The sequence below is a fragment of the Hippopotamus amphibius genome, chromosome 6, assembly GCF_030028045.1.
Source record: "Hippopotamus amphibius kiboko isolate mHipAmp2 chromosome 6, mHipAmp2.hap2, whole genome shotgun sequence".
NCBI classification, from domain to species: Eukaryota; Metazoa; Chordata; class Mammalia; order Artiodactyla; family Hippopotamidae; genus Hippopotamus; species Hippopotamus amphibius.
This window is the reverse complement of record NC_080191.1, coordinates 147,633,797-147,656,360: the sequence shown is the minus strand read 5'-3', so window position 1 is coordinate 147,656,360 and position 22,564 is coordinate 147,633,797. Positions and strand designations below refer to the sequence as shown.

At 41.8% G+C, this 22,564-nt stretch overlaps 1 protein-coding gene across 6 annotated transcripts in view; it reads left to right on the top strand.

Moving 5' to 3' along the window:
- The window catches only part of TNIK (TRAF2 and NCK interacting kinase), a 385,050-nt gene that overhangs the window by 316,345 nt on the left and 46,141 nt on the right, over positions 1–22,564 (top strand). For all 6 annotated transcript variants that reach the window (XM_057738433.1, XM_057738432.1, XM_057738430.1 and 3 more), the window contains 4 exons: positions 642–830; positions 9,615–9,779; positions 13,002–13,241; positions 16,713–16,819. In XM_057738433.1, the coding sequence (XP_057594416.1) occupies positions 642–830; positions 9,615–9,779; positions 13,002–13,241; positions 16,713–16,819 (701 nt within the window). The remainder of the gene's footprint in view (positions 1–641; positions 831–9,614; positions 9,780–13,001; positions 13,242–16,712; positions 16,820–22,564) is intronic.

Genomic DNA, 22,564 nt, shown 5'->3' with positions numbered 1-22,564 from the left:
ACATTTTGTGTTCCCTGCTCAGGCGGCTTCCACTTGAAGTACTTTTTTTATTATTATTGCACTGCTCTCCAAATGAGCTTCTTGGCCTGTGTTTGTTTTTTTTTTTAACTGAACTTTTCATTCAGCGGCACTGTTTTTTTTTTAGCCTGTACATGTTGTTTGCTAATGGTGGGTTGGTCCAAGTTTTGTTAAACAAAAGATGATTTAGGCAGTATCTTTAGGTACTTATTTCGTTTTGTACTTAATTGTACATGTTTGAATGGTTTAATTGCTAAACCAGGAAGTGGATGGTTCCTTATAGGGGCTGCGTGCTGACCATCCACATGTCCTCATTATTGCCTCTTTCTTGGTGACAGTTCATCAAGGGCAAGTCACTTTGCAAAGGGTGGTGTTCGGCAGGGGTTGCCATGAAAACAGTAGCGTTTTCGTTAAATGCCGCATTCTGTGCGGATGCTAACCTGAGGCTGGGGCTAATCTCTGTGGCACATCCTGATGTCCTCTTGTGGTTCTGTTGGTATTCAGGTCCTTCATTATCCATCATCTCTTTTGCTCCCATTGCATGCTTCGCTGGAAACCACTAGCCCGTGGTTTCCGTGTGGTGATTTTGCCTTTTCTTTGCTCCCCTTTCCTGATCCGGGCAGGAATATAAGCGCAAACAGCTGGAAGAACAGAGACAAGCAGAAAGACTGCAGAGACAGCTGAAGCAAGAGAGAGACTACTTGGTTTCCCTTCAGCATCAGCGCCAGGAGCAGAGGCCTGTGGAGAAGAAGCCACTGTACCATTACAAAGAGGGCATGAGTCCTAGTGAGAAACCAGCGTGGGCCAAGGAGGTGCGTGATCAGACAGGCACACCCGTGCCTGCACTGTATTGGGGATGTTGGCCATAATGAGCTTCTCCAATAGAAACAGAGCGTTAAACTAGTGCTACAGAGTTGGGAAATAATTCATTGCGAGACACACGTGCTTTTCTTTGGGAGGAACTGTAACTATTTCTGGACCTTAATCTATTTGTGGTTCTTTTTGTAAGCAACAGCAGGAAGTAGAAAATCCCTTTCCTTATTGGAGTCCAATTGGGTTTGTGGCAGGGGGATTTTTAGTGACTTTTTCATGGAAGAATGGGATTTAAGACTTGAGGAGTTCTAGGTAGGACCATTTCCTGTCCACACCTCGCCCCTGAAACTGACCGTTAGTATTGTCACTAGCATCCTATGTTCTTCGGTGGTACCAGTGAACACGCAGTTGGGCCCAGACTTGCGGTTGTGGTTCACTTACCAGGTCAGAAGTCATTTATATTTCTTTCGCAAATACTTTCAAAATAATGATCCTTCATTGGCTCTACTGCTAGACTAAGAAAGAATTTTTGGGAACTTGACTCTGCGATGAGCTATTTAAAAATCTCATTAAAAATTATTTGAATAGTAGAAAAAAAGGGTGATAACCAAATGAGTAAGGCAAACATTTACAAAATAATAACTCTAGCCGAGATCAACAACCCTTCCAGGAAGTTGCTGTGTCATATGTCCGACACCCTGGTTTTCAGTTCTGTCATTAATGTGGCAACTAATGGTTTCCTTTATTTTCTTGTGAGCATAACTAGTCATTTAAAAGGGTGATTTATGTTACTCTGCATTTTGTTCTAGTATCTTCAGATATATATAGCTAGAGCTTATTTCAAGTTATCTAGACTACAGTATTACCAGAACCAGATTTCTTACATAAGATCCTATTTTTATAATTTTTAAAAACTTTCTGCTCCATCTTACCTATGAATAGAAAATGTTTGAAATTATGTTGTCCTAATGTTAATAATGGTTGTTTATGGGAAGTAGAAACTATAGTTTCTTCTTTAAACTTTTGTATACTTTTATGCATTGTTTAAATCCTTTATAATGATTGTATACTATTCTTACAAAGCCAATAACTTTGCATGGAAAACTTAAAAACTAAAACTTAAAAACTAAACCCGTAGAGAAAAATCATTCAATATCAAGAATATTTTTGATCACTTTCCCTTAGAGTCTATAAATGTGATTTGTATTTACCTGTGTCTGTAACGACTGCCTCTTTAACCCAGGTCAGTAATTCAATTCTGTGATCCCACTCCCAGGTATAGCACTGACCCCTAATAACCCACTTGTTCTTCCAGCTAAACAGAATCACCATGCTGTTAAACAGCAGCCGACGTGCTTCCTGGCTGGCACATATGTGCCGCCTTCCTCCACTGCTAACCCTCTTTTCGGCCGTGTCAAGCTGAAACCCTCAGCTAAGCCGGACTCACAGCTCATGATCATGGCAGGTGTTCAGAAGGCTGGAAAACCAGCCTCTCCTAAGCTAATGCCAGAAGCACCTGCAGAAATTAATGATTCCAGATAAAGACTCTTGTTTGAGTATGGCTCATGGAAGAAAGACGGACCAGCTTGTCCTATTAGACTTGGTCTTGAAGATCAACTGAAGCCTCAGGGAGCCTCAAGGACCACAGTGAGATCAATAAAGTGATCTTGCTCCCTGGGATGTAGCCCAACTCAAGAGTTAGGACCTAAGGTCATTTGTGTGTCATCTCCCAATATCTCCAAACTGATGAGTTCCCATATGTCCAGTACTGCAAGTAAGGGGGACCTTAGGGACTCATGTGGACCTCGGGGCAGGAGGGGCGTGAATTCATGCTTCCAAATGAGTACCTCAGCTCCTCTAAAAAGTGCTGCATTGCTAAATGACCTCTCTTTGATGCATGACCACCTGACCTTCAGTGCTCCCAGCCCCAAGCCTGAGTTTAGGAAAGGGACACCTACAGATCCCATCGGAGAAGACCATGATGGCTTACAAAGCATACCAGAATTTCTTCTGTCCCCTCTGCAGCTCCCTCATGCACAAATGTACCAGAAAAGGAGGTGGGGGGACATGAAGCAGTTTCCACTTCCTTCTTTCCACATCTACCCAGCACGTTCTGATTTGAACTTAACCATTTTGGCTTCGTTGTTTCCTAGTTACTATTTGTCCTCGTCATTAAATTTCCTGGCTTATCCTCTCTGTACAGAACGAATTCACAGTTCCCAAGCTTTCAGAAGCCATGACATTGCGGGGGGCAAATCTTTGCAGGTATCATCAGGGCAGTTTTGTAGTCCTTCTAATTCCCCTGTGTTTCTCGGCTCGGCTCCTAGCGGTAAAGGAAACATAGCCGATGGGCGTGCAAACAGCGTGGCTGTGTCGTCAAGCACTCCCGATGTGAGGTTCCAGGGCCATCCTAAATCTGGGCCACCTCTGGTGGGTGACATCTCTCAAGGTTCCTGGCTTCTTGACAGCTGGAGTTCTTCCTTTGGGCTTCATGGACTTTTAGACATGTGGGAACATTCTTTTAGGGTTTTAGATTTAATCCTATCCCCCTGAGTGTGGTTGACATAATCCAGCTTCCAACTAACCACCTATCTATTCATGAAACAGTTCCCAAGTCTTAGAGTGCGTGTTCATATTTTAGAAGGTGAAACATTTAGATGATAGAAAGAGTGACAGTGCTAAATTGGGGATTGGAGCAACTGGTATACAAATAAGAACAAATAATTGATCTGCCTTAAGTTGATTCATCATTTTTTTAACACCCACTTCTTAAAATGGGAATAAAAATGAGTGTGAGAAGCCTTATTTTCTTGATCTTTCAATGCTTCTAATCAGCAATCTATGAACTTTTCTTCTAGAACTTTATTTACAAATTTCTTTTCTTATAGTAAGGAGGTAGGTGGGGTTGAAAGTAGCCGAACAGTAAAATACATTTCAAGACTTTAGATATGGACAGAATTTCTAGCTCAGCAGTATCTTAATTATCAATCGATAGAAAGAACCTGGGTTAAACTGTCTTTTGAAAGTAGAATAAATGGTACCACTTTCTTTTTCAAATCCATCCTCTGCCAGGATATAAACTTGAAAATATCCTCCCAGAGATGGGTGGGCAGCAGCTATGCCACGGTCTCCTGTGATGAAGGGTTTGGGCTTTTTTTGCCCCATTGAAGACATCACCTAGCCATCTTCCACCCACAGCAGCCTCTTCTGCAAACTGTTCCCATGTTTGTTTCCTAAGTCAACTCTATACCTTCTCATCAGGGTGGTTTCTCCTTCTTTGATTACTTTTCCATCCACTTATTTCTCTTCCTTATTGAAAATCGAGATTTTTTTCATTAGCAGAGTCATATTGTTATAATGCTTCATCCTCTGTGTTTTTGTTGCTTCATTTTGTAAAACATAAATCATCATCACATTTCTCATTTCCTTTCTTATTAATTTGTCGGATATATTAAGAACAATTGAAAATATCCGTTATTGGCAAATCGTGTTGAGCTCTTCTCTCTCTCTTCATGGAGTATTCTAGTTGTTCTAAATGTCACATTGACTTTGATTTTCAGAATTCGGCCAGAAAGGAACATTAATATCTCCATTAAAAGGAAGAGTGGGGGCATTCTCACCCCTTGCAAATTCTCTGCCATCTCTGGATTGGAATGGAAGTCAGATTTGTGCTGTGAAAACATCAGTATGATATACTGTTAAACATCAGCAAAATTTGAAGGTTCCCCCCTCCCCCACCTCCCGCCACTGGCACTTCTTGAAAGATGGATATTCCTTTTCGTATGATGCCCTTTCTTTATAATAGTACAGATTCCTGTTTCTTATAATGGCATGTGATTGTCTGGTCCTGCCAATATTTTTTTTTTATTTGCACTAACACACAGCAGTGACAGAATGCTCTGTCTACATGAGTCCTGCATGAGACAGTATTTTAATTTTTTTTTAACACTTCATCATGTTCTTTCTCTTTGATGCATGCCAGTCATCTGGCCATGGTTTTATTTGGCAAATGATGGGCCAAGATGTCTCTTTATATCCCATCAGCCCATTGGACTTTGAAATCCCTGTACGTAAGAACTCTTCTCCACTTGTTTTCTCTGCTCTACACGGATGTTGGTTTTTTTTCCTTTTATATGCCTTAGTTTATATATGAGGTCCCATATTACTATTTAGAGAGTTTATGGCTCTGCTCCCATCTTTCCTCAGTTTCTGCTTATCTCTCTTAAGACTTAGAGTGAGAGACCTGGCGAATAGGAAATAGGAAAGAGCTTGTTAGAGTTCAAGTTCTTCCACTTCTGGTCTTTGTAACCGGGAAGTCTCATAGCCTTCCGGAGGTGCAGCCTCCCCATCTGTACTTTCTGTCTCAAAGTTGGGAGGGTCCCACGCAACCATGGATGTGAATGCACTGTTGCAACTGTAGGTGCTGTACAAATGCAAACGAAATACACAATTCAACGTATTTCTATTTTGCTCCAAGGCCGTTGTTGCCTACAAGGAATAAGTGTTTTGCCTCTATTGTTTCTGGTTGGGATTTCACATGAGCAGTTCACATGCATCTCCCAGCTCCTCTACTACCTCTCCCTGATGATAAATGAACACTTTTTAATGTCCCATCTCAGCTTGCTAAAGATTTGCCTCATTACTTTTAAGTTCTGTGCTCCATTCACATGAGGAGCTATACTTTTCTGTGCAATCATTGGTTAGGAGTACTTGGAAAAGTAGTCCAGGCCCTTATCTTTAGACGAGATTACATTGTAAGCATTTGCTATGAATCAGAGCCTCCCCTGTCCTCAGAGGTGCCCCAGAGAAGAGGAAGCCCCAGTCTTGCTCAGTAACCATCTGCCTGTGTGGTTTTGCCAAAAGACAGCATGACTCAACGCTTCACATGCTCAGTGAGTGCTGGGTCAAAGTACCTGATGAGGACTTAAGTCATTGGACTTCTTTCTCTTCCTCCAGCATTGCCAGTGAAGACAAAACGCAAGTTGTTTTGTCCGACTGTGGGAAAAAAATTCCCATACGATTGTGTTCAATTCGCCATGTATTATCTCTTCAGGCAGGCCTTCTTAGACCTTCGTAGACCCCACGGACCCTACAGTCGTATAAAGTATTATTAAAATGTACCCATATGACATAGGAAATATATTTTGTTGTCAACGTTTTAAAAATTACTTCTATAATTTTGTTTTGAAATTCTCTCTCAGCAGATATCATTCATTATTGCTGAGACACTGGAAGCAATAAATTGTTTTCAAATGTACAAAACAGTTTAACAGTTGACACTGATATAATGTTTACAGTTATACATGTTTCTACGTATTTTTATTTATTTTGAATTTTTTTAAAAACCCTGTAATCAGCGTATTTATTTTCAGGTCTTCTGTATTCGTACAGCTTTTATATATCTCAGAGGCCTTAGACATCACTCCTGTAGTACCCAATGGATAACACAGCCCTGCCTGGAGCAGAAGTTTATTTCTGAGACCACAGTTATTTTTTCTTTCCCCCTGTAATGCTATAATAAATAGTATAGCATTTCTGCAGAGGTTATCCAAACCTCTCCAAAGTTATTTTAGTTTTGATGTTAAAATGATCCTTTTAATAAGAGAAAAAAAAAACCTGACTCTATAGTAAAATTGATCAGTCTCTCCTAATATTGTTCTCCATATTCACTGATAATCCCATAAGTATGAATCCTTCATAACAGATGTCTTTTGTTGTCATGGTCTGACACCTTGACACACTTTATCTGATGCTACTACAACACTCTTTTTCGGTGGTGCTTAGGATATTTTACATCTTCTTGGCAGCAGGAGGTTGGGGCAAAGGCTCAGGTAATGGGGGCTTTTTTATTATTGTTGTTGTTTTTTAGTATCGTGAAAGGCACATTGAAACACATCTTTAGAATCCAGTTTTTAATCATATATTTTCTTAATCTGGGGGAAAACACTTTCTATTTGAACGTCCAGTGTTCAGTTAGTAGACATAAGATGTGATAAATCAGGAGACAGGCCTTTGCCCAGTGTCAAAATAAGCAGAAGGGCCAGCTTCCCGTCTGTCCTTCTGATGCTGCCATTAGCAAGTGTGATTTGGTATCTGTGCTCCAGTACTCGTGCTGTTCCTTTGGTGCAAGAGCAGCAGGCAGCATTATCTTGCTAAAGACTTCAGGACAAGATTTTCTTGAGACAAAGTAGCCTGATGCCTCACTGTTACACCCGTCACACAGATTTTCAGATTTCTTTGGACAAACTCCAATCCAGGAAATTTCACCACATTGGACTCATCCTGAAGTAATCTGAAGAGTGTAACAATGGATTGTTCATACCATATATTTTAGAACAGTAGAGACTGCAACATACTAATGGTAGGATTTAGTATGTAAACTAACTGAGAGAAGGCATAGGAAATGTTTCCTAGAAGTAATTAATAATATCCACACATGACTAATGAAACCCATTAACTGCCTCTGAAAATCAGCACCCCGTTTTGTGCCCTGTTCATTTCTAATAGCGGCTTTAGGGCCCGTGTGGCCCGTGGTCCTGTTACAGACGAGGGTGCTTCCTCTACTGGAGCCTTGTTGCTGGCAGTTGCCAAAAGAATTCTTTACCTCAAAAATGGTTTCTTTGTTCAAGATGGAGTCTTTGGGGACAGACTTTTCGACTGTTGTTTTTAATGTACTGTTTCTGAATGGGAGTTTAAAACAGTCTGAGGATATTTTACAGCTAAAAAGATAATGACAAGTATTCATCACTCCCTTATAATACTTGGTTTTTAAATATCGGGTAATAAGTGGCTGTAGTTTGGATAATCAGGTATTTATCTGAAAATGAGTCTGAGCCTGTTAGATTCCTGACCTCAGACAGCAATGGTTTGGAAAGTGAGAGTTCAGATAGTGAGGGGTACTTACACATGTGATTTATTTGTTAATGATCTTCCCTGGAAATAAGAAAATGGCTAAAATTTGACTAATTCCCGTGGTCCGGAAATAGAAGCTGACTTCTTTTCAAAGAGTCTAGTATTTGGAAAAGCAATACATTGCATGCCTTGGTCTCAGTTTATCTATGATTGTCTTTGCAGGACTTTTCTTTGTGGTCTTATCTCAAAGCTAGCTTTGTTCTTTCCTTTTGCCCAATGCAGTAATAGCCAAATAATTATTGCTGATGTAATACTTAACACATGCACACACACACACATACACAAAGTATACATGCTCTGGTTTATATTCCTGGCTTTTTGCAACTATTCTTATTTGGTACATGGTAAGCTTCTGGGATGTGGACTTTCAAAACCAAAGTCAACTGGATGCCAATTGCATGTACCCTGCACAGCCATGGTCGGGGAAGTGGTGTTCAAATTACCCCTAAGCAGAGGCAGGAGGGTGGTTTTCTATACTGTAGCACATCTTAACATGTTAACATTTATAGTCCATATGAGGGTTTTAAAGACTTGTTTTGTGTATGAGTCTGAGTCTGCCTGTAGAAAGATTCAAAATGGGATAGGGAAGATGGGAAAGAACAGCTCTTTTGAATTTTCAGTTCAAATCAGGAAGCAAAATGAATAAAGGCTCTTAGCTGTTACATGCGAATATGTCTTGAGGACCTGCATGTGACCTCCATGACGGGCTCTTCCAACACAAAGATAGTGAGTCGGCAGAAGAGACTTACAGGTCACCAGGGTAGGGTGCCGTGCCCTGGTGGGTTTGAGAATTGCAACTGTCAAGCTGACCCTAAAGAAAGAAAGTGCAGGACAAGATGGATCTGGAAGAAAAGTGCCAGATCTCCTAAAGCTGTCAGAGATTTTAATGTTGCCGTGTACATTTTATCTAAATTTTCCTTTAATTTGTCCTCTGCCACAGTCTGTCTGCAGCAATTAAGTACCAAGGGCAACTTTTACCTGTAAATAGAGCCTTCCCTGTGAAGCACTTCTGATCAGTTCTCTCCTCCAGGCTGAGGGAGACTCTGCAGAAAGGGAATGATGAGAAATGAAGCATCCAGAGAGGAGAGAGGGTTGGAGTGGGGAGGGAGAGGAGAAGCCAGAATGAACACCCCGTATGGAGAAACAGGCGGAGGAGGGGAGAGGGAGGCAGTGGGGCCCAGGCTGGAATGGAAGGAATGCTGTGGGGCAGTGTATTTTAGGGAGCAGAGAGAGACTCCTGAAAAGAAGGGGCCCTTAGAGAGAACAAGAAAATGATACAGGAAGTCAGTTTAAGACAGGCCGTGCTCGTTGAGCTAGCCGCCTGAGACACCCACTTGCCCATGAGAAGGGCACGCGAAGAAATAAATGGAGGGTGCGTGGGCTCAGCTTATCCTCTCATCAGCCCTCCCGTGTTCTTCCCCGCCCTGTCCCATGAGTCAACTCAAGGCAGTTTTCTATTTCCCCCAAGCAATTGTAATGCCTGCCATAGTTGTCTCTCTCCCTCACTGGCCCCTGGCTTTGGGACCAATCAGCAGGACCGTGTTCCAGCTGATGCATGATGAACTCTTAAGCAGGTCCCATTTCCCCGCCAATGGAATAGCATGAGATAATGCGTAATGGCAGGGTGATGGCTTAAGTGTTCTGTGTGTCTTTCATGCTAGTGTTTGCTCTGACGGAAAAGAGCTTTTTGCAGATTTCTGATGCAGAGCACATAGGGAGAGCTTCGGCTTTCTAAAATGATTTGATCAGGGGGACACAAAATGGCTGTGCAGGTGACTGCATAAAATCCCCACTAGGAATTAAATCAGCTTCTCTCCATGGAGGCACTCTTTTTTTCCTTCTTTCTTTCTTTTTCTTTTTTTGGCATCTAGGTAGAAGAACGGTCAAGGCTCAACCGGCAGAGTTCGCCTGCCATGCCTCACAAGGTTGCCAACAGGATATCGGATCCCAACCTGCCCCCACGGTCGGAGTCCTTCAGCATCAGTGGGGTTCAGCCTGCTCGGACACCCCCCATGCTCAGACCAGTCGATCCTCAGGTACGTTCTCCCTTCATTCCTCTGGGTTTTTCAACAGGGTGTACAGTAAAGTTGAATAAAAGCCCAGGGAATTGTAACATGGATTCCAGCGTGGGACCAGCCAAATCATGGCTTTTAATATCACATCTCTGGTAAGATAGGAGGCCCCACTGAATGTGAAGGGTAGAGGGAGGAGTGAGAAAGAAAAAAGCACCATCCCTAACGTTAAGCCAACCACAAAGTCACTTCCTGGTAAATTGGCCTCTCTGGAGACCCATAGGAGTTTTTGCCAGGTCAGAACAAGCATCCTTTTAATTGTAATTACCCAAACAAAATTCGTATAGACCTTTGCTATCTGTAAACTACTATATTATTTTTTGTTCCTTGGGATTTTGGCATGAGCCTGAAACTGGAAGAATTAAATGGACTAAGGTTAAGCAATTGTGTCTTCTAAGCCAGTGGTTTTCAGAGTGTGGTCACTGGGCCGGGAGTAACAGCATCACCAAGAAACTTGGTAGAGACGCAGATTCTGAGGCCCACCTCAGACCTGCTGGTCAGCAGTAATAGGGTGGGGCCTGGCAGTCTGTGATTTAATAGCCTCCAGGTGATTCTGATGCACTTTGAAGTTTGAGAACCATTGTTTTAAGCTATTTGGAAAAGAAAAAATTTCTCCACTTTTAGATAAGGAGGAAGCTTCTGGAAGTTTTAGAGGATTTTTTAAAATTATATATTCCAAAAATGAAATAGGAATTGAAATGAAATAGGAAATTTCATGAAAAATAAAGGTAATACAGCTGTTTTCGCCCAAATGTCTTAAATTTCTTCCAGGTATCCACCTATGTTAACACTTCCACACATATTCTGAGGTCACATTTGAGAATGTAATGCTATTTGAACTGGAGTTTAAGAGTAGATACAATCACAGATTCTTGGTTTTAAATTTGACTTTAGTATGTGAGGTCCACGATTCTTCAGTACCAGCCAGCTTAGCGTATCTTGCCTTGTTTTTATTTGTGTTGAATATATAATTAGTCCAGGCCTAACCTTCCACAGGGTACATTTTTATAGAAACTTCTCTCTTAACATACAAACTTCCTCTTTAAAAACCCCTAATTTTGACCTTTTACGATATTTTTGCCCTGTGAAAGGGGGAGTGGGGGTAGAGGGAAAATTTATGAAACTCTATGAAAGTGACTAGGAAATGAAAATGTGGGTATCCTGTGACGGCTAATTGGATTAACCATTCTTCAGGAGCTTCAATTTTTGTTTTTATTTTGGGGGCTCTTTTAAAGTAGGTTTGTGTTTTGTACTCCATATTTTCAAAATTTATTTTATTGAAGTATAGTTGATTTACAATGTTGTGTTAGTTTCTGGTGTATAGCAAAGTGATTCAGTTATACATACATACATTCTTTTCATATTATTTTCCATTAGATTTATCACAGGATATTGAATATAGTTCCTTGTGATATACAGTAGAAGCTTGTTGTTTATGCATTCTATATATAATAGTTTGTATCTGCTAATCCCAAACTCCCAATCCATCCCTTCCCTACCCCTCTTCCCCTTGTCAGCCACAAGTCTGTTCTCTGTCTGTTTCATAAATAAGTTCATTTGTGTTATATTTTAGATTCCACATGTAAGTGATACCATATGGTATTTGTCTTTCTCTTCCTGATTTACTTCACTTAGTATGATAATCTCTGGGTCCATCCATGTTGCTGCAAACAGTGATATTTCATTCTTTTTTATGGCTGAGTAATATTCCATTGTGTATATATATGAATGTATATATACATACCACATCTTCTTTATCCATTCATCTGTCAGTGGACATTGCTTCCATGTCTTGGCTATTGTAAATAGTGCTGCTATGAACGTTGGGGTGCATGTACTACGTATTTGTAAGATAGGCTTTGTTTTCATATTAATACTTAATATATTTACTATTTAACCATTTTATTGGTTACAGTTCTGTTCTGGTTGAAACATAACATTCCACTAAAGTAGACTCTGAGCATTTCCTCTGAACTCTAGTTAATAACATTCCAGATTTCAGACTCAGCATGGTCTGAAGAGGCTGGGGCAGGGCTGCACTGAGATAAGACCTCAAGGACAGGAGGAGCAGGGCCAGGCTGGTGGAGGAGGGCTGCGGAAATGCCCTCCAGCAGTCCGGGATTTCAGACCAAAGAGGGTCTGGTAGGTCCCTTGTACAAAGCAGATACTAGATTCATGTTTGTTGAATTAACCGTTTAATCTAGAAAGTACTCTAGATGTTTTCCCAGCCAAGACTGACTGACCACCTTCAACATGCCAGGCACAGTGCTAGACTCAGAGACAGGAGGTCAGACGTGGCTCTTGTCTCTGGGGGGCTTACCTACATGATGGGGTCGGAGACAGGCTTACATGAGCTGAACAATGACGTGTGAATGGTGCTGATGGTACACGGTACTGTGAACTCTAGATGCTCATGATTTGTCTTAAAAAGCCACATTTCTGCCTAAAGGCTGCATTTCTTCCCTGCGTGAACTGTATCAACACATGCCAAATTGTGAGACTTACAACTCTAAAAGAAACATCCTAACATCAAGAGATAAATAATATCCTAGGTGGTAAGAGCCAGTTCACCAGAAGGCAGGAGAGCGTAGCAGTTAGGCTGTGGGGTGACAACACAGGAACTACAGTTAGGGGTACGTGTGGGTTACAAGCCAGGCTCTGGCACGTATTCGCTGTGAAATCTAGGTTGTTACGTACCCTTTCTATACCTTACATTCTCATGTGTAAAATGAGAAAAATAATTGTGTCCATCTCATGGTGGATGGAGTGAGTTCACAAGAAATAAGCTGTTCAGAGCAATTCTGGTTTCACCGAGCACTCTCTGAAGTCAAAGTTAGGAGGCTGAAAGGAGGGCGTTTGTAACGTTCGAAGTGCTTGTAAATGTATTGTATTGCTGGTCAATAACTGTTCACTAAAAATTATTATTATCATGACACTTATTTCACTGACTTCTTAGCAGTCCCAAGTCAATGATTTAACTCTTTGCCAGGAACCCTGGTCCAGCCCTCCAGCTCTAAATGGGAAACTCGGCAGGGCCTTGAAAAGCGTGCTGCAGAGAGCTGTGATGGGCTCTGTGCGCTCCGGTTCTCTCTCCCTAAAATCGTGCTCCCCCTTCCCCTGAGTGAGGTCCTGGCTGATCTGCGTTTTCTTCTGGTAACGCCGCTGTGATGTTGGTTTGATGCTTAGATCCCACACCTGGTCGCTGTGAAATCCCAGGGACCTGCCTTGACTGCCTCCCAGTCGGTGCACGAGCAGCCCACGAAGGGCCTCTCTGGGTTTCAGGAGGCTCTGAATGTGAGCTCTCACCGTGTGGAGATGCCGCGCCAGAACTCGGACCCCACGTCTGAGAACCCACCTCTCCCCACTCGCATTGAGAAGTTTGACCGAAGCTCTTGGTTACGACAGGAAGAAGACATTCCACCAAAGGTAATGCTACTGGGGTTTTATCATCACCGCTACCAGCATCACCATCGTTTATTATTATTATTACTGTTACTAATATCATTATTATTACTCCTGTTCCAGACCGTTCATAGTATTAAAGAACATGATACCAAAACACCATCCCTCCTCACGTTTGTTTTGGTCCCTCCTTATTCCCAGGCTAAGACTTGGATTGTCGTTTCTGATCTCCATTTTCCCCAAAGAAATGGAGGCTCAGGTAGATTGAATGACTTGGAAACATATGTCCTGTATCCAGGATTAGAACTCACAACCCCAAGCATTCCAAACTGTTCTTTTACTGTCCGTCTTAAGAAATAGAATAATATGGATATTTTCATTGACAACTTAATCTACGTCTAGACAGATTTAAATTTTTCAGATTAAAAAGTAGAAAAAATTTTTATTCCTGTTTTTAATAACACAGAGTGAAACCAGATTTCAGGTGTTCACAAGATAGTGATGCTTTTAGACTATTTCAGTTGTTTCCACTTGAGGAATGCTCCTTCTAGGTAGGAATTAAATGACAGCCTTAATTACTGAGGATTAAACTGTAGCGTAAAATGACCAGCCAGTCCACTGGTTTGGTTTCATTTGTTTTGCTTTTGCCTATAGCAAGCTGTCATACATTCCAAAAACTGTCCTAAAACGTGGCTGTGCACCTCACTACAGACAACCTGGAAGTATTTCAAAATACGGGAGAAATTTTTGCATCAGGTTCTTCTCGGTTCAGGATTCCCCTTTCTCCTGAACCCAGCGTAGAAGCTGTGACAAATGGAATGTCCCACAGTTTCCAGAGATCAGTGCCATTGTTGAATCCAGAAAAAAATAAGACATCTCACCAATGATTTTCAAATATGTTTCCTCATCTTCTCAAAAGGATGTTATACCAGGGTTTCCGTTATTTTGAAAATGAAATTAGCTGATAATGGCTTTTTTGTTGCTGTTCTCATCTTGTGGAAGAAGAGATGCCATCAGAAAAGATTATTTAGGGAGCAAAGTTCAATCTGGAAAATAGGATGGGCAGAGGAGCAGACAGGGGAACTGGGGAAACATTTGCGGTACACTCTCTAAAAACATGCAGGCACACATTTATAATTCTGGAAGAAAAAATTTAGATCAATACAAAGATTTTAGGTTTTAATAATTCATGAGATGCTCCCTCTCTACAACTGTTTCAGTTGAAGCAAATGCAAAAGGAAAGATAGTACTAGTAATATATATTTTTTTAAGGCAACTCTTTTTTTTTTTTTTTTTTTTTTTATTGGCTGCATTGGGTCTTCGTTGTTGCGTGTGGGCCTTCTCTAGTTGTGGCGAACAGGGGATACTCTTTGCTGTGGTGTGCAGTCTTCTCATTGCCATGGCTTCTCTTGTTGCAGACCACGGGCTCTAGGTATGCGAGCTTCAGTAGTTGTGGCACTTGGGCTCATTAGTTGTGGCTCAAGGGCTCTAGAGCACAGGCTCACTAGTTGTGGCACGCAGGCTTTGTTGCTCCATGGCACGTGGGATCTTCCTGGAGTGGGGATCAAACCCATGTCCCCTGCATTGGCAGGCAGATTCTTAACCACTGTGCTACCAGGGAAGCCCGCTAGTAATATTTAATTTGAGCAAGTGGGAACACTGATTTGGTTATTCTGCCGCACTTCACTGACTCCTCTTTCTAGGTCTTTATCTTGAAATGTATTGTAATAACCAATAAGATCCATATTCGTGTTAAATATCACCTAATATACTAAACATAATATTAAAATAAAGCATAATTTAAAAATACCTAGTACAAAACATAAACCCACTTTAAAAGGGCCTCCAAAAATAAACAATAGTTGAAGCACCTGACGAATGTTTAGCCCAATCAGCTGTCCCAGAAGATGTACCTTTTCATTTCCTAGTCACTTTCGTAAAGCAAGCTTTTCCTCTACTCTCCCCTCACGTTAGACTCCTTTGGTGCACTTACCAGTATTTGATTTCATTAGAAAATGTTTCATAAAATGAGGCATACTTGAATTCTCCCGTAGGCCCTTGACAGATAAGCCAGTGACACATTTTCCTACTGTACTTCACAGTCCAACTGGTATTCATGTAGTGTTTTGAAGACCTTCCAGTATTTTCAGTATTCGTCCTGTTTTGTATCACGTTTGCAAATTGACCTTCCAAAGCACAGTGTTGGGGTTTGTTTTTAATTAGCAATTGCAAGTTGATTAGGAAGTGGAACCATTCAGGGTCTATTGCAGTAGCTTCTCCGAGCCCACTGACATGTGGCTTATGTCCCAAGTTCTAGCCTGATACCCTGCATACCCTAGTTTCTCACCAGGTTTCATAATTTCCTTATCTGTTTATCAGTTGTGTTGTGTGTTAAAAATGGAACTTCGGTTTATCTGGCTGACTCTCATCAGATGCACTTTCCAATGAGTAAGTGATAGCCCAAAGAAATTTCTGGTATCCACCACTCTTATGCAAATGAAGGAGTGTTGCCGTAATAACAGTTGCTCTGTACACCGAGGCCTGATAGAAATACGGAGACAGAGATTTTGGAGGAAGAGAGATGGCTTTATTTTTCTTTGCCAGGCAAAGGGAAGACACAGCAGGCTAGCGCCTCAAGAACTGTGACCCCATCCTTGGGAGTCGGGGATGATTTTATACATGGGGGCTCGCAGTCTGGGGTCTGTGATGAGGATCAAGGTGGCGGAGGTCTTGCATTCTTTTTCCTTTGCATTATTTTTTTTTTCCCTTTGCAATATTTCAAACCAGTCATAGCTGGCGTCGGGCCACCTGGTGACTGGGGTCTGGCAGTTTGTTGACTGTCTGTTTGTCTATGGTTTGTCAGCAGGGACCTCCTTTCTGAAATGCAAAACAAACTATAGGAATGATTTTCTTACAATGGTCGAATGGAATGCAGCTCCCAAGTTGTAAATAAGGTTAGCAGTGAGAGGCAGGATGTAACTCACACAGAGTTAAGTATCAGGGAGTTAGCTTTGTGAAGTAAAAATCTGGTTACTACAGATTAGTGACAGCTAAAGTAAAACAAAGAATGATTAACCCTTTCAGGCCAGGTTATCTTTCTCTAGCCTGTTCAGCATTCTCTTTGTTTTCCTTGCTCTCAAGAGGAAAAAGAAAAATCACTTATATTTGCATTGCAACAATTTCCCACGGCTAGTTTTTTCCCTCCATATCAGTGGAGAAACTCACTCCTATTTGTATTGCAACAGGAGGTCAGTTATTTTAGCCCAGTGAATCAAAATAATTCTCTTGGTCTGTTTCTAAACTTGTTTTTTAAATTGAGGACTGCATTCCTTAATGGTGGCTAAAATGTGTCCCGTTGCCTTTAGTTTGATTTTGTTTAGGGCGTTAAACATTTCTTTGAGAAATGAAAGATGTTTCTTTCCTGTTTCTGATAGTTTTGTTATCTCCTGGCAGCTATTCTATGGAAGATATTTCTGAATTATGTTTTTCTTTCAGGTGCCTCAAAGAACAACTTCGATATCCCCAGCATTGGCGAGAAAGAATTCTCCTGGAAATGGTAGTGCTCTGGGACCCAGACTAGGATCTCAACCCATCAGAGCAAGGTAAGGGAAGGAAGACAGGTAAGGTGAAGGGAAAAGTCCCCACCTACCATTGTCATTGTTGCTTTCCTTAAAAAAGGGCTTTGTTCTTTTTCCACTTCAGAGGCATGTTGGCTGGCCACCCAGTCGGTAAGCCTTGGTGTGCCAGACACGTGTCTCTTATATCTTCAGTAGCCTTTCACAGAAAACAGGGTACAGTGGGGGTTAGGAGTCAGTGAATCACAGAATCAGCGAATGAGTCAACCCAGAAGCCAGTCAGGTTTACCTTACTTGGCAGTTTTTTCAATGTGGGAGTAAAACCACAAATGTAAGTCTGGGTGTGGTACCCCTGACCGTTACTTCAGAGACTATTTCATGAAGCCAGCCAAACAAAATGGTCTGATCTGAGATGATTTTTAGCATCAGGTCAGGAAACGTGCCATGGGAACCATTGAGACCGTACAAAGTAGTTGCCAAAGAAATACTGTAGCGACCAGCTGCAGAGCTTCCCCAGTTTTTTGGGGATTTTTTGGTTTTTGGTTTTTTTTATAAATTTATTTATTTTATTGGCTGTGTTGGGTCTTTTTTGCTGTGCGCAGGCTTTCTTTTTAGTTGCGGTGAGTGAGGGCTACTCTTCCTTGCAGTGCACAGGCTCCTCGTTGCCGTGGCTTCTCTTGTTGCGGAGCACGGGCTCTAGGCACGTGGGCTTCAGTAGTTGCAGCACATGGGCCCAATAGTTGTGGCTCACGGGCTCTAAAGCGCAGGCTCAGTAGTTGTGGCACATGGGTGTAGTTGCTCCGAGGCATGTGGGATCTTCCTGGAGCAGGGATCGAACCCGTGTCCCCCGCATTGGCGGGCGTATTCTCAACCACTGCGCCACCTAGGAAGCCCAGAGCTTCCCCAGTTTGGCAAATTACAGAAGGACTAGTTCTCAGGAGGAAATCACCTCTGGCATTACAGAACATCACGGAAATACAGTGATGTTCCCACTTGCTCTGTGCTTTCCTAGAATTTTCTACCAACCCTGTATATTCCTATAGTCGGGAAGTTGCGTCCCCCTACTGGTTGGTGTAGAGGTCTCGAGAAGAAGCTGAAAAATAAACACTATCCTTACGGTATCTGAGCAGCTTTTATGTGGTAACAGATGCTGTTTGCTGCTAGAGTTCATCAAGCTTCCCTCAGATTTTTTCATGATGAGTACACTCCCTTTTAGGATCAACTGAAATAGCAAATGGCCTCTGCTGAGACTATAAAAAGGAACTTGGGCAGGCTGTTTTTTTCTTCTTCATTGTGTTCATAAGAAGCGAAAGACTCTTTCTTGCTCGTTGTAGAGAAAGAGAGACTGGAAATGAAGGTTATGACTATTTGTACAGATCCTAAAAATATGGAATGCTTTTGATCATAAAGCTGTCATTTTCCTCTTCACATGAAAAGCCTTAGGAAGGGGTCCGTCCATAAATAAGATGGAACTGTACTAAGAACATTCATCCCTTGAGGGCAAAGAAGCTAGCTTATTCCGAGTGGAGGTGCCAGTGAGCCATCTTTGTTCAGCAACTTGTCAGGCAGTGAGCGGCACTGAGGGTGCCTGGAGTGGACTGTGACCAGAGAGCCAGAGGCACGTCAGTCTGGATTGCCAGCCTGAACGCTTATCCTTGAGTGGTGATAAGCCCCCAGTTATCAGTGCTTCTGGCTCCTTTGAACCCTGCCTTCTAGGCTGTGTTCATTAGGTCAGTTGTTTAGAATTTTAGTTGCTGTAGATCAAGCATCATTTCAACTTTAAGTCTTTTTCCCTCCATCAACCAAAAAGAAAGAGAACTGTCATTCTGTCATCAAATAAAAAGCAGCTCTTTGTCCCCTCTGAGATGTTATTTTAATGACATTAAGGCCCCACGATAACTGGTGTTTGATGGTCAGTGGCTTGCAAAACATACGCTTTTCCTTGGAAACTCTTAAACATTGTACTTTGTCCAAAGAATGCAGACCTTGTGAAGACAGCTAACATTTTTCTGCTTACTGAGAAGGTAGGGAGGAAGTGATCTAAGAGGTAATAGTTATTTACCTGCAATGAAAGTCAAAGGCATTGCGGGGGAGGGGGAGGAGGATGGAGAATCCCCATCTCTGCCATATGGAACAGTCCTGCCCAATAAGCCCGTTTCTTGCTGTCACGGATCTCTAAGTGACCAGCATTTAAGATGTGAATCAGACTGTGCAACTCTATATTGGATTGCATTTTACAACGTTTCGGGATTTGGTATATTTACTGTGCTAGAGATGGCTTTAGTTCGCCTTTGTCGTGTAGTAAAGCATGCCAAGACATAGTGGCCTGAGCTAGTAATGATTTATTATTTCTCACGATTCTGTGGGTTGGCTGCAAAGTTGTGCTGCTGGTCTCACCTGGGCTCGCTTATGCAGCTGTGCTGAACTGATGGTCAGCTGTACCTTCATGTGGTCCTTCATCCTGGGCTTCTTGACTGGTGACTTCAGGACAGCATCCCAAGAGGGAAAGCCCCACTACACAAGCACTTTTGAAGCCTTTGCTCCCATCATCTTTGCTGATGTCCCATTGGCAACCACAAGTCACACAGTCAAGCCCACAGTCAGTGTATAAAGGAAATACACAGGGGCATGGACGCTGGGAGATGTGACGAGGGGTGGGAGGAGAGGTGTTACTGAACAAAGGTACTGTCTCATTTTCTATTGCTTCTCATAAAATCCTCATAGTTCTTTTTGTAGCATTTGTCAGACAACTGCCCATCCATAAAGACATTTAAAAAAAGGGGTTGCTTTTAAATATTTTGTCCTTTGCAGCACTGTGTGAACTCCCAAATGCCATACACTGTCAAGATGAACAGTTGAGTTTAATTCATGATATGATTCGTTCATTTTTTAAATTTCTGTTTTCAAACCTTCCATGCACTTTAACATTTAACTTTGATTCATGTGTTCTTTTAAAGCAAATTAAAATTTGATTAAATAAGTGCATTCAGAATGTGAAAAGATTTAAATTAATCCAGTAACACCCAGTCAAAACCCAATGACTAAATGCTTAATTTCAAAAAATAATTCTCCATCCCATCCCAAACCTATCTTCTTATGGCTTGTTTGTTCTCATTGGCTGTGTCATCAGAGAACAAAGTAAAATGAATTTTGGCAGACAGCCCGTTAATTATAGACTTGGCCCAAGTATTTGGGCCAAGAAATCACTTCGTAATCCTAATTTTCTGTTTTGACTTTTTTTACGTGACTCAAGTATATGGAATAATTTTCACTTGACTGTGTGTTTTATAGACCAAACAGCATTGTCTGCAGGATGGCAAATGTCTGAACTAAAAGTTAGCATTTAAAGAAATCTATATGAATGTTTGGAAGTTTTTACACATTTGGATCTGAGTAGGCTCAGTTAATATGTGAACAGGGGAAATCTATTATTTCATGAAATTCTTCTGAAATCGATGCCCTCTAAGAGCATTTATCTCAAGCCCGTTGTTCCCACGGCCAGACCAAATTACAGCATAACAAGGAAGAGAAAAATAGGAACAGTGTGACATTTTCTCAAAACACTCATGCTTTACCAAACAAATAAATAAGGTAGAAAAGTTTTCCCTATTTCTGTGTGTGGTTACATAGAAAATAAACACTTCTTTCAGACTCTAGCTGCAAAAATATTGAAGGTCAATGCCTGTGAAGCTCCGCACCCACACTGGTTAGCTCCAGTGGGGGGCACCTGTGCTAACGAGGCCGAGGTCAGGGATTTCATGCCCGTCGGATCCAATTAGCATCACACCGAAAGAAGCTCTGAGCCCCAGTCAGAGATGCAGGCTCATCCCGGCTGCTTCTGCTGATGCCCAGGCCCCTCTTTTATGCCAGGACAACCCCGGCCCAGGCCTTATCATCTAACGTAGCAACAGCCTCCTACCTGGTCAGCCTGCCTCCGTCCTGACCAGTCATTCGTAAGCCGGCCCCGGGAGGCCCATGTTCTCTGCCAGGCTTTAAGGCCATTGCTGCATAAGTTGCCCATTTCTTCTGATGACCTGCTTTCCCAGAGTTTCCTCACCCACACCTGATACCTGGCCAGGACTGTGTCCTCTGTACACGAACGAGCCCCAGGAAAACCCCAGCCGGTGTCTGCTCACGCTATTCCTCCAGGCTTCCTGCTCACCCCTCGGAAGCCTAACCAAGTCCTGTCTCCTTCCTGACAGCACCGTTTACCGCTCCAGGCTGCGTTCATTGTTCCCTAAACCCCAAAACCATTTACATATACTCACACAGCATATAGAATTTTGCCGTGCTGACTCTTGTCTCCACAGCACGTCTCATGGTACCTGGACGGTCTGCCCTGTGACCTGCACGCTCCTCCATCCCGCGTACTGGTCCAGTGGTCTCACAAAGCAGGTGTTTAATAGAAAGATTTTGATTAAATGATCAAAGGAGTGCTGCATTCAAGCAAAGAGCTGAATCCTGCTACCACACCACAGCTGCCAGGGAAAATACTCAGCGTTCACAGAACTCTGTTCTCTCGATAGATTTTTTTTTTTTCATACAAAGAACACTACATGACATCTCCACAAAAGGAGAGCAACCACCAGGAAACCTTAGTATGCCTGTCACCCTTAACCTGTAATATAATTTTTAGAAAAAATATTTTTAGAATTTATTATACGTAAATAATTCCTGACTGCTGCTCTTTAATGAAAGAGGACAGTGGGGAAGAATTCATTATTTGGGAATTAAAGGGGGTAGGATTGTTTCTTTTTGAAGAAAAATGAAAAATTTGAAATGTGAGGTATCACAGTAATATCACACATTTATCATTTTAGGTATTCTCCAAATAGGAGGAGAGGGTATTTCCATTATGGATCCAAATCTATTTCCGTCAATTAAATGCTAGCAGTTGTCACAAAAGTAATTACTACCCAAAAGAGTGCCATAAAAATATCAAGAATTTTTAAAGTCTTCCTTAAGTTTACCAACACTCACTTCTGCAGTCAATTTTACTATTAGATTGACTTAACCCCTTTACCATAAAAAAACTTAAAAGGTGAATATTGTCATAAATTCTACATTTGTATGGTCAAAAATAATAAATTATGAGGACACGTGTTCACATGTTTTCCAGGACCGCCAGCCATGTCTTCCAATATTTAAGAATTTTTGCAGCTCGACCAAACATTTTCACCAAATACATTACCACAGAGCAAGACTCTTGTGTTTTCAGAAAGAAATTATTTGCTTTAGTTGCTGCTTTAATGATGCCATTTGGTGGCCAGACTTTTACAGACCAAACTGCCAGTGTCTCGAGGGAAGGGACCAGATTATTTTCACATTTATCCATGAAGCATCTGACACCCAACACAGCGCAGAGTGCCTGGTACCCACTTGATACTCTTGAAACGGGCAAAGCAAAATGAAAGCATAGAATTACATGTTAATGTGATACCTCACTGCATTAAAATCATAGCACTGTGATGACTCTGTTAGTGAAATTCTGTTCGGGGAACTGAAGACAGTGAGAACACGGAGAGGCTGATGTTGCCCCCTCGGCAGGTGGACGGCAGTGGATGAGCGCTTTGAATTTCCCGTCTCACTAAATTATCCACTTAGGCCCAGCATTATAGAAGGCTGAAGGAAAAATGAAAGGTCTGTGACTTATAAATTTAAAAGGAAGGGCTTAGTAGAAACTTTGAGAATGCTGCTTATTTTTATAACAAGATCCTGAAATCCTCAGCAGTTGCCTCCCACAACCACCGCTTAGCTGTCTTCTCTTCCGTA